Genomic DNA, 14,142 nt, shown 5'->3' with positions numbered 1-14,142 from the left:
ACAATGATCATAAAACACTATCAAGTCAACAGACATTTAAGAAAAACAGTTATTCAAGTTATTCTCCAGTACAGATCACTAAATGCAGACACAGGGGGGTGAATTTTATCAGGATGCCTCGCTCCGTGTCAGCGCGCTTTGAAGTCGGCGATCTTCCGACACGGAAGCGCCGCCACAGAGCCCTTGCGATATTACGTGTGGGGGCTCATTTAAATGGAGGGTGCGGAACGGCTGCCCCAATGACAGAGGGGGCAGCCACTGCGTCCCCGGCAAAGGCGCCCGGCGCCACCGTGCAGGAACCAGTTATAAAGGGCTTCAAGCCCTTAGATGAAATTTCAATGATTAAAGGGACCGGTTTGTTAATGATTTTAAATAAAGATCTGTTCACAACTGCAATCCCCTCTTCCATCCCTCAGTGAATAAGCAGTTAGTTTTTTGTCCTACTCCCCCCCACTAAAAAGTGAGTTACCCGAACTTTATTCCCTTTGACCCTAAATCCCTTCCCACCATCCCCACAGTCAATAAGAAATGTTTTTCCTGCTTCCCCTCCCCGCCGCCGCCTTGATAATTTCAGTCCTCCCCCTTCCTCCACTAGTGTCTCGCCTCGGAACTCCGTATGGAGTTCCAAAGGCGCACGAGTTGCAGCCAGCAGCCATAAAATTGGCATGGGACAGCCACCGGGAGCAGGTAGGACAATTTGCATTTTATTTAAATGAAGTTGAAATGAGGCCTCGCTGCCGCTGATAATAAGGGCCGTCTTAGTGCGTGGGTCGTGGCGGGCCGCTCCCGCAAGTATTTTACGGGCCTCCCACCATGATCTACGACATCGAAGGGCTGTTAAAATTCAGCCCAGTAGAATTGACAGTGAGCTTTGCACATCAGTGCAACAAATAGATTCTGATTAGGGCAGCAGAGGTATTTAAATGCACTAGATCACTATTTAATTATTAACTTACTGCTTTTCTGGTTGTACTACTGCAATTTTCTTCTGCTTCTGGCCTGTGAATTAATAGAAAGAAAGATTATTTATGCTGTATAGACTCAATTCTTCGAATTGCAACATCTTTCACATAACATAGAAGGCCGTCAGTTTCCTGACCCTGGCGGGGTGGGTGGGGGGGGTGGTGGTTGTGGTGGGGGGGGGGGGGGAAATCAAGGAGAACAACTTTAAAAGTCCATATGGGTGAAATGGATTTTTGGCAGAAGGGCAAAGCGTGCAATAACGAATTGGCAGCCCCAGTAATACCCTGCACCCTTTTTTTCCATTGGACTTCAATGGTGAACTTCATGTGATGGGTTGTGTGTTCATTCTGCTCACCCAATGCAAAGGGTCATACGAAAATCAACCTCAGTCCATGAAGGGACGCATACTGACACATATACAATATCTACCCCTCCACTGCCTCTGTGTTATCAGACTGTTGTCTGATATCGTGAGCTGTAATTTCCTCGGCTTAAACATCAGGAAGACTGAAGCCATAGTCTTTCTCCCCCACGTAAAACTCCATCCTTATCCCTTGTCTCAGGCTAAACCAGATGGTGCGTAATGTCATCATCCTACTCTCTCCAGAATTGAGCTTTTAATCAAAGACACAAAGACTGTCTAGTTTAATCTCCATAACATAACAATGTTTATTTTCATTTGATTATGACTCTCTCCGTCTCTCTGCACTGTATGTGCATCCCATGCCCCAAGTGGTAAAATCTAGAATTACTCTTATTTTTATGCAAAAAGGCCTTGAAATTTTAAAGGTTTAGCATATGTTACGACCAGGTGAGGCAGGGGTCTAGGGGCTCCCTCTCAGCCTTCACCTGGTCTTACCGTAATTTTAAACACACCCTGTTTTTAGTTCCCCCTTGGTGAATCCTTGTTCACTGCTTTCCAATTGTAAGGCAAAGAAACCAGCCAAACAGGCTTTCTTAGGTTTAAAGAAGAAAGGTTGAACTCTATTAAACTTAAACTCTAATTCGGTTAACGCCTACGGATACACAATGCGCCCACACTAGCATGCATATGCAATACACACATGCAGATAGAGACAGAAAAGAGCAGAAGAAATAAAGTGGAAAAGTTTGAGGCAATATCTGAAGATGGTTTTGGTCACTGTTCTTCGAGCTTGCTGTAGAGTCCTTGATTGTAGATAGGTCTTGCTTTTCATTGGGGCCCAGTATACTTCTTAAACCGTGTTCAATGTAGCAGACTTTTCTCACTTGAGGTTCATGTGTCTTCAGTGGGTCCAGAGGCTTGTAAGAAAGAGATGGGAGCAGACAGGAGAGATGGGACCAGACAGAGACTCTGTCCAAGAACAAACAGCCTCTCTCAGTTCAAAAACTGTCGGTGCACAATTCAAAAACTCCCAAGTTGGCCAGCAGGTTAGTCATGTGACCAAATGGTTTCTGTGTTTGTGGATTCTCTTGTCCTACCAACCCTGGAATGTCTCTTCTTACACACAATACCTGGTGATCAAAGTCCATTTTAGGTTAAGTGGATAAGGGAAGTAACCTCTCCTGTCTCCATTGGTATGCAAATGTCCTCCATCCAAGTGTCTGGCAGCCCATGTAACAAGCCTTCTCTTCTTCCCAGCAACAATTTGAAATTTAATGTCCATATGGTGAAATTAATATGTCTCATTCTTGGCAGGTGGGGGCCCAGCATGACACATAACTAACAACTCTATCTGAAACAGAAGAGTTGCTTGGATGGCCTATGGCTCCTCCTTCTCCACCAATAGGAAACACACCTAAACTTCCATGAATCGGAATGCAATAGCTAATATTACTCTTCACAAACGAATTAATTAATTTAAAAGCAAAATACTGCGGATGCTGGAAATCTGAAATAAAAACAAGAGATGCTGGAAATACTCAGCAGGTCTGGCAGCATCTGTGGAGAGAGAAGCAGAGTTAACGTTTCAGGTCAGAGACGTTATGAAGCGGTGGCCACTGCTGGGACTAAGAGCTGCTGGCCCGCTGATTGGCCGGCAGCTCAATGAGGCAGGATTTCCTCCCTCAAGCGGGTGGAAGTCCCGCCTCAGAACAATTAAAGCCTGGGGACCCGTAAAATGCAGGTTGGATCCCCAGGCGAGGTGGAAGCGGGTGCACCACCAACTTTTCAGTTGGTGGCCAGCTCCCATCCATCCAATGTGAAATCCCAGCCATAGGTTGAGAAATCCTCTGTAATGTAACTTGAGAGTTGTATGACAATCTAATTACATATCCAAATTAAAAGAGACAATCCAAACAAAATAATCTAATTTGATTAAACAATTTGAACCTAAAAGGGAGGTCTGTGTTCCTGGATTAAAACTCAAAAAATGTAGATATCCCCTGGTTTAACTTAGTGGGTAAACATAAAATGTAACCACTTGAGGGTTCCTGAACTAAAATCATCTAACTTAAATTAGAATTTACACAAAGGGTAAAAAAGTGTCTAAAAGACTGACGAATCAAATTAATATGGATTTGGTACAATCTTAATAATATGTGATTTCTTGGCAATACTTACAGACTGCACGATATGGTGGGGTCAAAGGATATCCATTCGCTTCACACCAACCAACTGGAAAAATGTCCATTGACTCTACATCGACAATGTATTCAGGGATAGATTTCTTAGAGTCTGGAATACAGTTGAGTTATATTACAAATGCAGTTACTTAAAAACAAGTCATCACCCACTGTTGTGTTGTCCTTTGATGAAGTACTTCTTCAATTTATGCTGTAAAAATAATAGCAGTGCCTATTTGGTTCGATGCTTATTGATTAAGAGTCTGAATATACCATGTAAAATGTTAGAAACATCAAGTCAAAACCCAGTTACGTTTAGGTAAGCCAAGTTGACAGAATACATTTTCAACCAACTGATACTGTCGTGACTAACCTGCAATAGTCCCTGTTCAAAAAGCTTGACTACATTTTCAGCCAGCTACAGTGAAAATAGATAAAATCAGAAGGATGAATGAAAAATGCTTGTCCAATATCTTTCCTTACTTTCTCTGGTTTATGCGTAATCTTCAGAAAACCCCTACAAGTTATTTCTTTTGTAGCTTTTAATTATGTTTGTTAAAGTGTGCTATAGAACCATAAAATTATCACAGGTTACAGCCCAAAACAGGATAAATGGCCTGTTAAATCTATGCTGGCATTTTTTTCTATGAGCAATGTAATCTAATCCCACTCCCCTGCTTAATCTCCATATTCTTTCATATTTTCTGTTCAAGCAACCATCTCATACACTTTTAAAAGGAACATCGAAGCAAATACCATGCAACAGTTTGTGGCAGAGAATTCCACATTCTAACCATCTTGTTAAAGGATTTTCTTTTCAAACCTGACCATATACAATCTATTTTAACAAATGAAACTGGATTATTTCAAATATAAATTGTCATAAGAACCAATATGCACAAACAAAATATTACAATAATTCCATAATGCAGCTTACATTCAAAAAATACTGAATTTTAATAAAACTTTAGAAACACAGGACATGAATTTCAGAGCAGAATAATATCTTGTTAAAAAAAAGAACATTTTTAAAAAATTGAAAGAGTAATGGATGCAATCATGAAACTTACAGGAATTGTGCAGCAAGTTACTATTAGGGATCTTAAATAATTCTGGCCAGACATTTAAGCTAATTTTCACTTACTGTGTTTGAAAATGGTGCTTGGTTTCATAGAGTACCATAGAGACATTTATGGCACAGAAGGCAGCCATTTGGCCCATCGAGTCCATGCCGGCTCTCCACGGAGCTATCCAGTCAGTCCCACTCCCCCACTTGATCCCTTTAGCCCTGCAAGCTTATTTCTTTCAAGCGGCCATCCAATTTCCTTTTGAAGTCATTGATTGTCTCTGAATCCACCACCCTTGTGAGCAGCAAGTTCCAGGTCATTACTCTTCTTTGGCCTCCTTGTCTTGAGAGACAATGGGTAAGCGCCTGGAGGTGGTCAGTGGTTTGTGAAGCAGCGCCTGGAGTGGCTATAAAGGCCAATTCTAGAGTGACAGACTCTACCACAGGTGCTGCAGAAAAATTTGTTTGTCGGGGCTGTTACACAGTTGGCTCTCCCCTTGCGCTTGTCTTTTTTCCTGCCAACTGCTAAGTCTCTTCGACTCGCCACACTTTAGCCCCGCCTTTATGGCTGCCCGCCAACTCTGGCGATCACTGGTCATTACTACCTGCTGCGTAAAAAAGTTCTTCCTCACATTCCCCCTGCATCTCTAGCCCAAAACCTTCAATCTGTGTCCCCTAGTCATTATACCATTAGTTAATGGGAACAGTTTTTTCTTGTCTAACTAACTAGTTTGAACTTAGGTTTCATGAAAAACAGCTGACTTTATTTATTTTTTAAAACTAAGAACAGGGTGATTAGCCAGTTTTCATTTGGATGCTAATTTGCTAATTTCCATGAGCAAGTCATGACTTCAGCATTGGTAGTCTGAAATTCAATGAGTTTAGGCTGATTTTCGATTATCAGTGGTCATTGACAGCTGAGATTACCACCACAGAAGGAATCGTCCTTTGTCTTTGCATGCAGATTAAATATGAACTTTCACTGTCAGAGCAGAGAATGTTGTGTTGTCTTTTAGCAGCTGTTTAAATTCATTACACCCAGATGCATACACCCAACATCAGGAAAACTGTTTATGATATATAATTGCTTACAGTAATAGTTACAACTCACTAAATGTTTAAGAGCTAAATCCATTCTAGCTACTATGGAATAAAAAGCTTCTGTAAATGGCACTGGGAAGTATCAACATGGCTCTTGATTACTATGTGCAAGTTGAATTTTATTCACCATATGTGCATCGGCACTCATACATTGTGCCCTGAGGATTTATTCTGCTTCATGCTAAAGAATTAAATGTTTAAAGTTAAATAGGTTTCCATCATGCTTTTGCGCTGGAATTTCAGAAACGGCATTGTACTATTTCCAGCTTACAGCAAAAATATAAAAAGTAGTTACAACAAATGTGTTTCTGGATACCTAGTCCATTGAGGAACAGTTTTCTTTTGTTTCTGAATTTGTTAAGTAGTTGCATTATACATACTTCACAGAACAATGAACAATATTGTTATTGTTTCAGCAGATATTCTGATGTACCTAACATACAGTTTGAGGTTGTGTGTCACGTATGCTCTCAATAGAATAATTTTGGTGTTATCTGACTGTCACAGTAAGTCAGGCTGAGTCTCTTGATTGTATTATGCTGCAAAATTGGAGATCCTTGCACAAGTAAAATCATTCACACAGGGGCAAAAAGAAAGCAAATTTCTGCAAAAAAACATCTAATTTAGTTCAACTCTGTGCAGGATGAATAGTAAGGGTTCTGCTATATCAATAAAAAAGAGATCTGATTAAATGAGATATTTATAGCATATGGAGGTTCGTATTTATACATACTAAAATAAACAAAAACTAAATTGTACATTAATGGGCGGTGGGGGGTGTTGGTAGGATCAGTAAGTTTGCGGATGACACAAAGATTGGCTGAGTGGTTAACAGTGTGGTGGAGTGTCCTGGGTTACAGGAAGATATAGACGGGATGGTCAAATGGGCAGAAAAGTGGCAGATGGAATTTAACCCTGAAAAGTGTGAGGTGATTCACTTTGGAAGGAGTAATGTGACACGAACGTATTCAATGAATGGCCGGACGTTGGGAAGTTCTGAGGAACAAAGGGACCTTGGCGTGTTTGTCCATAGATCTCTGAAGGCAGAAGGGCAGGTTAATAGGGTGGTGAAAAGGCATATGGGACACTTGCCTTTATCAATCGAGGCATAGATTACAAAAGCAGGGAGGTCATGTTGGAGTTGTATAGAATTTTGGTAAGGCCACAGCTGGAGTACTGTGTGCAATTCTGGTCGCCACATTATAGGAAAGATGTGATTGCACTGGAGGGGGTGCAGAGGCAATTCACCAGGATGGTGCCTGGGATGGAACATTTAAGCTATGAAGAGAGATTGGATAGGCTTGGGTTGTTTTCGCTGGAGCAGAGAAGACTGAGGGGTGACCTGATCGAGGTGTACAAGATTATGAGGGGCATGGACAGGGTGGATAGGTAGCAGCTGTTCCCCTTAGTTGAAGGGTCAGTTACGAGGGTACACAAGTTTAAGGTGAGGGGCAGGAGGTTTAAGGGGGATTTGAGGAAGAACTTTTTTACCCAGAGGGTGGTGACAGTCTGGAATGCACTGCCTGGGAGGGTGATAGAGGCAGGTTGCCTCACATCCTTTAAAAAGTACCTGGATGAGCACTTGGCACGTCATAACATTCAAGGCTATGGGTCAAGTGCTGGCAAATGGGATTAGGTAGACAGGTCAGGTGTCTTTAATGTATCGGTGCAGACTCGATGGGCCAAAGGGCCTCTTTTGCATTGTATTATTCTATGATTCTGTGATTAAAATACTTTGTCCCTTGATGTGCACTCCACGGACAGGTCCCCCAGCAGCAATGGCCGTCCCCGCGCCCAAGTCACCGCCCCCAGAACAACCACCCTTCAACCACCAGAGCCTGCCAGCCTGGCCCTGGCTTCCCCAAAGAAGCTCAACAGTCTTGGAGGGCACCACGGCATTTAGGCGCCCTCTCCTTCGTGATGAGCCTCAGCACTCGCCACTATTAGCAGTGGCACTGTCGAGGCTGCTGAGCAGCTGGCCCTCTGATTAGACTGGCAGTTCTGAGGGTGGGGTTGGGAGCGGCGGGTAGCTGTCCTCAACTTGATAGTAACCCTGACAGCAGCCTGTTAATTGGCTGTTGCCAGCAAAATGCTGCCCCAGCGTCCTGCCATCCGCCGGAGAGGGGTTGACTTCTGCTTTAGCCGGGCAGCAGGACTTCCTCCTCCTCCAAAAAATCCAGCCCACTGTGTTGCAGGTAGTGGCCAGCGTATTAGACATGTGGCTAATCGGGAATCCAGATGTGGCTTATTGCAATTTTGATCAGTAAATAAAAAAAATGAGTATTTGAAACCATCACTGGACATGTGATCTCAATACTCATATTTGCACAGCCTTTGCATGTATTGTTTAACCTTTTTGTGTGTTTGTTGATAAAAATGGTAAAATGAAAAGTAGAATGGGCAAGTGTTTTTTGATAGCTGAGTTCTTTACTGCCTGTATGGAGAGGGGAGCTGCCATTGTCGCCAGCTCGACCAATCGGAAAAACTGCTTCCAGCAAGACTAAATTTGATCCTAACTGTGCATCTAGAAAATACAGTGAAAGCACATTTAGGGAACTCCAGTGAAGTAGTTAATGAAGTAGTTAATGAAGTGAATCTTAGCTGCTCTTTAATACATCATCTATCAAAGTATCAGACAGCGACAACATAGAAGAAAATACTGCTGGATAAAATAACAAATATGCCATCAGATTAAACAACTGAATGTCAATACTGTTTATAAGAATGTGCTGAAATATCACCTTTGTTCAGGATACTCAGGAGAAAAAAAAATCAATGAACATATGTTTTTTTAATTCGTTCTTGGGATGCGGGTGTCACTGACAAGGCCAGCATTTATTGCCTATTCTTAATTGCCCGTTAGAAGGTGGTGGTGAGCTGCCTTCTTGAACCGCTGCAGTCCATGTGGTGCAGGTACTCCCATAGTGCTGTTAGGAAGGGAGTTCCAGGATCTTAACCCAGTGACATGAAGGAACAGCGATATAGTTCCAAGTCAGGATGGTGAGTGACTTGGAGCGGAACTTGCAGGTGATTGTGTTCCCACGCATCTGCTTGTCTTTCTAGGCGGTAGACATCGTGGGTTTGGAAGGTTCTGTTGAAGGAGCCTTGGCAAGTTGCTGCAGTGCACCTTGTAGATGGTACACACTGCTGCCACTGTGCGCCAATGGTGGAGGGGGTGAATGTTTAAGGTGGTGGATGGGATGCCGATCAAGTGAACCGCTTTGTCTTGGATGGTGTTGAGCTTCCTGAGTGTTGTCGGAGCTGCACACATCCAGGCAAGTGAAGAGTATTCCATCGCCATCCTGACTTGCACCTTGTAGATGGTAGACAGGTTTTGGGGAATCAAGAGGGGCGGCACAGTGGCGCAGTGGTTATCAGCACAGCTTCACAGCTCCAGTGACCAGGGTTTGGTTCTGGGTACTGCCTGTGCGGAGTTTGCAAGTTCTCCCTGTGACCGCGTGGGTTTCCTCCCACATGCTAAAGACTTGCAGGTTGATAGGTAAATTGGCCATTGTGTAAAAAAAAAATTGCCCCTAGTGTAGGTAGTGGTAGGAGAATTGAGGGAAAATGGGATTAATGTAGGATTGGTATAAATGGTAGTTGATGGTCGGCGCGGACTCGGTGGGCCGAAAGGCCTGTTTCGGTGCTGTATCTCTATGACTAACAGGTGAGTTATTCACTACAGAATTCCCTGCCTCTGACCTGCTTTGTAGCCAGAGTATTTAAATGGCTGGTCCAGTTAAGTTTCTGGTCAATGGTAACCCCCAGGATGTTGATGGTCATGCTGTTGAATGTCAAGGGAGATGATTAGATTCTCTCTTGTTGGAGATGGTCATTGCCTGGCAAGTGTGTGGCACAAATGTTATTTGCCACTTATCAGCCCAAGCCTGAATGTTTTCTAGGTCATGCTGCAAACAGGCATGGACTGGTTCAGTATCTGAGGAGCTGTGAATGGTACTGAACACTATGCAATTATCAGAGAACATCCCCAATTCTGACCTTATGATGGAGGGAAGGTCATTGATGAAGCAGCTGAAGATGGTTGGGCCTAGGACACTACCCTGAGGAACTCCTGCAGCAATACCTGGGTTGAGATGATTGACCTCCAACAACCACAACCATCTTCCTTTGTACTCGGTATGATGCAATCAGTGGAGAATTTCCCTCTTATTCCCATTGACTTTAATTTTGCTGGGGCTGTTTGATGCCACATTGGGTCAAATGCTGCCTTGACGTCAAGGGCAATCACTCTCTCTGTAAAGTCTTGTCTTGTGTAGTGATGATTAAATGCTTCTCTCAAATGATGACTTTAAAACAGTATTCTTAATAAGGTTTTGATGTTAGCGTCATAAAAGAATTTAGTCCTGTAATTTATTTTAAAAATCACTGTTACCACTGAGCAAAGCTGACACTAGACTTCTGATGCATTATAGATACATATAGGCCTGGAGAGGGACGGAGTTTCAGATGGGAAACCTGGAAGTCTGGGTTTCCCCACAGGCTGTGGAGTTTTAATTCCATTGTGTGTGTTCTTTGGCCATCACAGGTTCCCTGCCTGGAAGTCAGCCTGATTTACAGGCTTGGCTTCAAGTCGAGCGGGGAGTACTTTGAAGCAGGTCGCAGGACCAGGTAGCTCAGATCCATGATTTCTTTGGGGTGGGGTGGGGTGGGGGTAGGGGGAATACTCCTGCTCCTCCTGACCCACAAGCTGTGCTGTAAATGTACTCACCTGCTCCCTGAAGCTGTCCTCACTTTGCTTCTGCTGCCAGGTTTCCTGAGGCCTGGATAACCCGGCCACCCACTGTAAAACCCACAAAGTAGGTTAAAACTGAGGCTGCCAACCTCATTTAAATACTTAAATGGAGAGCACACCTTGTGGGTGCCGGCTCCTTGCCTGCCCCTTGTCGTGCCTCCCTGAAACTGAAAAGTAGATGGGATGGAGACAGGTTTGAGATGTTTTGTAAGTTTTAAATATCTCACCTGATTCCAACCCATTTGTTTTTGGGAGTTAAGTTTCAGCCCCATATTTCTCAAAAAAGCTTTTCCAAAACCAATTTTATAGAGTGAAATTGATTAGCTCTTTTTCTCCGTGTAACACTCTACCCTATTTCCATTTTACACCTTGCTCTTTCTTCAAATTAAAAGGAAGCAGTCATTAAAATGTAGATGGAGATACCTTCTAGTATCAATCATATATATATATGAGATAAATTGATATTGCTTAGATTTTTTCAATGTTCCACATGCTGTTTCATCATTTCTAGAACGCTTAATGATAATGAGTCAGATAATCATCTAGACCTGTTGCATACATATTTACTAAATTTCATGCATTAACTGTTCTATGTACAAGCTTTTACTGTAATACCACTCCTCTGTTGAGGGATGGGTTGGGGAGAAGAATTCTAATCTACTTGAAACTGCTTCATTTTATTTCTATATCGTCTAGCTCAGTGTGTGCAATCCACGTTAAATAATTTGCTAACCATTCCTCTTAGCCCTTCAGTCATTTCTGTAATGAAAACAAATTCAATCCTCTGAGTTTTCCTTTCATAATGTAAAAGTTGAAAGATGTTCCCATTGATATCGGGGGGAACTGTTTTGCCAGGCTTTCTATGCAATTAATAGGAAAGTCACACCTTATCAACAGCATTAGCATCAAATATCCAGATTTTGAAGTGACTGTAATTTTTAAGATTTTGTTTTCTGTTAGTGACTGGCACCTGGCTCTCTGGTGAGAAAGGAGATAGATGTGCATCTGGCAACTTGCATGAAGTGTTCAAGTGCTGAGCTTTTGGGATATCACCGTTAACTGTTCAAAAGATAAAAAGTAACAGCCATTCTGGTTTACAACTTTTGAAAAATCCTTGACACAACTGGATCATAGTAAGACTTTTTTATCTGAAACATGAAATGTATAAAATATGGAACGAACATTAGGGAATGACGGCAAGGCATTAACCACATTAAAGTGTTACAATATAAATTGTAAGATCAGTCACATGGTGTAATCTGCAAGACCAAAGCTCAAGTGTTTTGATTCCTCAGATTAGATAAGAGCCTTTTTGGGAGTAGTAGATTTCACAGCAAACTGACAACCACTGCCATTTCTCCATAATGGATTCCACGTTATGGATTAATAATTATTATGTAATATCCGAATACATAATTTTTGGTGTGTTGCAAAATCAAGAGATTGAGATAGTGTTATAAACTGGAAGAGCAAAGCTCACAATGGTTTATTAATATCAGCCTAACATTGAGCTGTGTTACGTTCTTGAAATGCATTTTGATCTACGTTCTTTAACATCATCAAACTTTGTGAAGGGTGATTTCAATGCAGATTGTGTTTTATATTTTGGCCAATGAAGGAAATTATGGCAGACAGCAGGCTTTTTGGTTCGATAAATCACTGCTTAGGTCTCAGCTGGACTATTGTTTCCAATATTGAGCATCGCACTTTGGAAAGGATGGCAAAAACCTTGGAGAAGGCAGAGATTTAATAAAATGGCACCAGGAATGGGAAACTTCATTTATATGGAGAAGGCAGGAGAAACATGGTTTTTTCCCTGCAGAGCAGAGAAGGTTAAGGGGAGATTTAATAGCGGTGTTCAAAATTATGCTAAGCATTGTTTCCACTGGCAGGTGGATCGATAACCAGAGGCCACAGATTTAAGATAATTGTCAAAAGGACCAGGGGAGGTGAGGTGAATGTTTTTCATGCAATGAGCTGTAACAATCTGGAAGACAATGGCGTGGATTAAAATATGGCGGCCTGCAAGCACGGGCTTTATTCTGCGGAGTTGCAGTGATATTAAACATGGCGACTCATTTACATGGTCAGGGCAATCCACCCCCACCCCCGCCACCCAATGACGTGGAGGGGGCGGGCGCTCCATCCCTGGCAAAAGTGTCTGCCGCCATTCTGCAGGCACCGACGCCATTTTTAAAGGGCTTTAAGACCTTACACGTAATCTGAATTTTTAAAGAAATACTTAGAATTTATTCCAATAAATGAAAGTTTCAAGCCCCTCTCCCACCCCCCAATGACCAAACAATTCATTCCTTCCCCTTTCCCCCCACAAAATACTAACTTTGTGCATCTGACCTCCCCCCCCAAAAATTTACCACCCTTTACCCCTTCCCGGCACCCACTAGATCAATGAAATTAGTTGTTTTCCACTCGCCCCCCTCCCACCCTGATAGCTTATCTGCTCCCCCCTCCCCACCGGTGTTCCACTTTACATCGACGGTTGGAGACCGGACTGCGCTGGGGTTCCAGCCGCTGGCTCCAATATGGCAGCGAAATGGACAGCAGGAGCAGGTAAGTATTTAATTCAGTAATTGGCATTTTTTAAAAATATGTAAATCTGGCTCATGTTGCTGAGTGGCGGGGGTGCCGCCACAAGGCTTTGCCGCCACCAGCAATATGGGGCCGGGCCTTCCCGGCGTCGAGGCCTGTAGCGGGACTCTCCCGGAGCCATTTTCTAGGCCCTTCCGCCACGACCCCTAACAATCGGGGGGCCGGTAAAATCCAGGCCAATGGGGAGGGCATGGAAAACCGTGTGGGCTGCTTCCCGGCTCTGGAAGGCAGGGTCCCTCATTAAAAGGCACAGTGCCTGCACAAGGGAACCAGCATCGGGAGGGGGGGCCTTCTGAGAGACACCCCCCTGCCCTTGCTGCCGACCACCCTCCCCCACCCCATGAGACCCATCCTGCCCTGACCTACCTGAGGCCTGGGTCCAGTGACACTCCTTGACCTCCGGTAGGTGCACCTCCAGCAGCAGCCACCACGGCCACGGTGGCACTGCAGCTGCCAGTCTCTGATTGGCCGGCAGTTCTCCAAGGGCATGACTTCTGGAGACGGGGTCCTTGATCCTGTGGAAGGCCCGCTGTTATCTACTTAAGTGTCGGACTGACACTAAATTTAGCGCCCCTTCTGAAGGAGAGGCAACGCGAGGATCTCGGAGTCGCTTTTTCCGGATGTCGAGACCCCCACCACCAGAATAAAATTTCCCCCACTGTCTGAAAGGGTGGTGAAAACAGATTCATTAGCAAATTCCCAAAAGCAATGGAGGAGGCTGCCAATCCTGAAATGGTGGGTGGGGGGCAGGGGGGTGGTGAAGCAGGTGGTGGGGGTGGTTGTGGGGAAGAGAAAGAGTTCGGAGGTTTAGTGGTGGGCAAGCGGGGGCAGGTAGGGAAGCAGGGCCTGGTAGTGGTGCTGGGGGAGAAAATTGGAGCTTGGTTTTGGGGGTGGGGGAGCAGGGAGGTTGGACATCTCGGGAAGGCGGCTGGGGGCGGGGGGAGGGGAGGTCCCAATCTTGAAAACTCTCTAGGCAGGGACCTGGATCCCTGAGGTAGGTGTGAAGGCACTTACCTCCTGAAGCCACCAAGTCCATGCTTTAAGGAAGCTGCTAGGTAACCTGACATTTGGGAAACCCAGCCGATAGCAGTTAAATTTCAGAAGC

At 44.0% G+C, this 14,142-nt stretch overlaps 1 protein-coding gene across 7 annotated transcripts in view; it reads right to left on the bottom strand.

Annotated features, from left to right (window-relative positions):
- Positions 1-14,142, bottom strand: part of sfmbt2 (Scm like with four mbt domains 2) — a 225,592-nt gene that overhangs the window by 45,677 nt on the left and 165,773 nt on the right. For all 7 annotated transcript variants that reach the window (XM_068059522.1, XM_068059517.1, XM_068059520.1 and 4 more), the window contains 2 exons: positions 3,506-3,619; positions 957-999 (listed from right to left, as the gene is read on the bottom strand). In XM_068059522.1, coding sequence (XP_067915623.1) covers positions 957-999; positions 3,506-3,619 — 157 coding nt within the window. The remainder of the gene's footprint in view (positions 1-956; positions 1,000-3,505; positions 3,620-14,142) is intronic.

The sequence above is a fragment of the Heterodontus francisci genome, chromosome 27 (genome assembly GCF_036365525.1).
Source record: "Heterodontus francisci isolate sHetFra1 chromosome 27, sHetFra1.hap1, whole genome shotgun sequence".
NCBI classification, from domain to species: domain Eukaryota; kingdom Metazoa; phylum Chordata; class Chondrichthyes; order Heterodontiformes; family Heterodontidae; genus Heterodontus; species Heterodontus francisci.
This window is presented reverse-complemented; position numbering and strand designations above follow the sequence as displayed.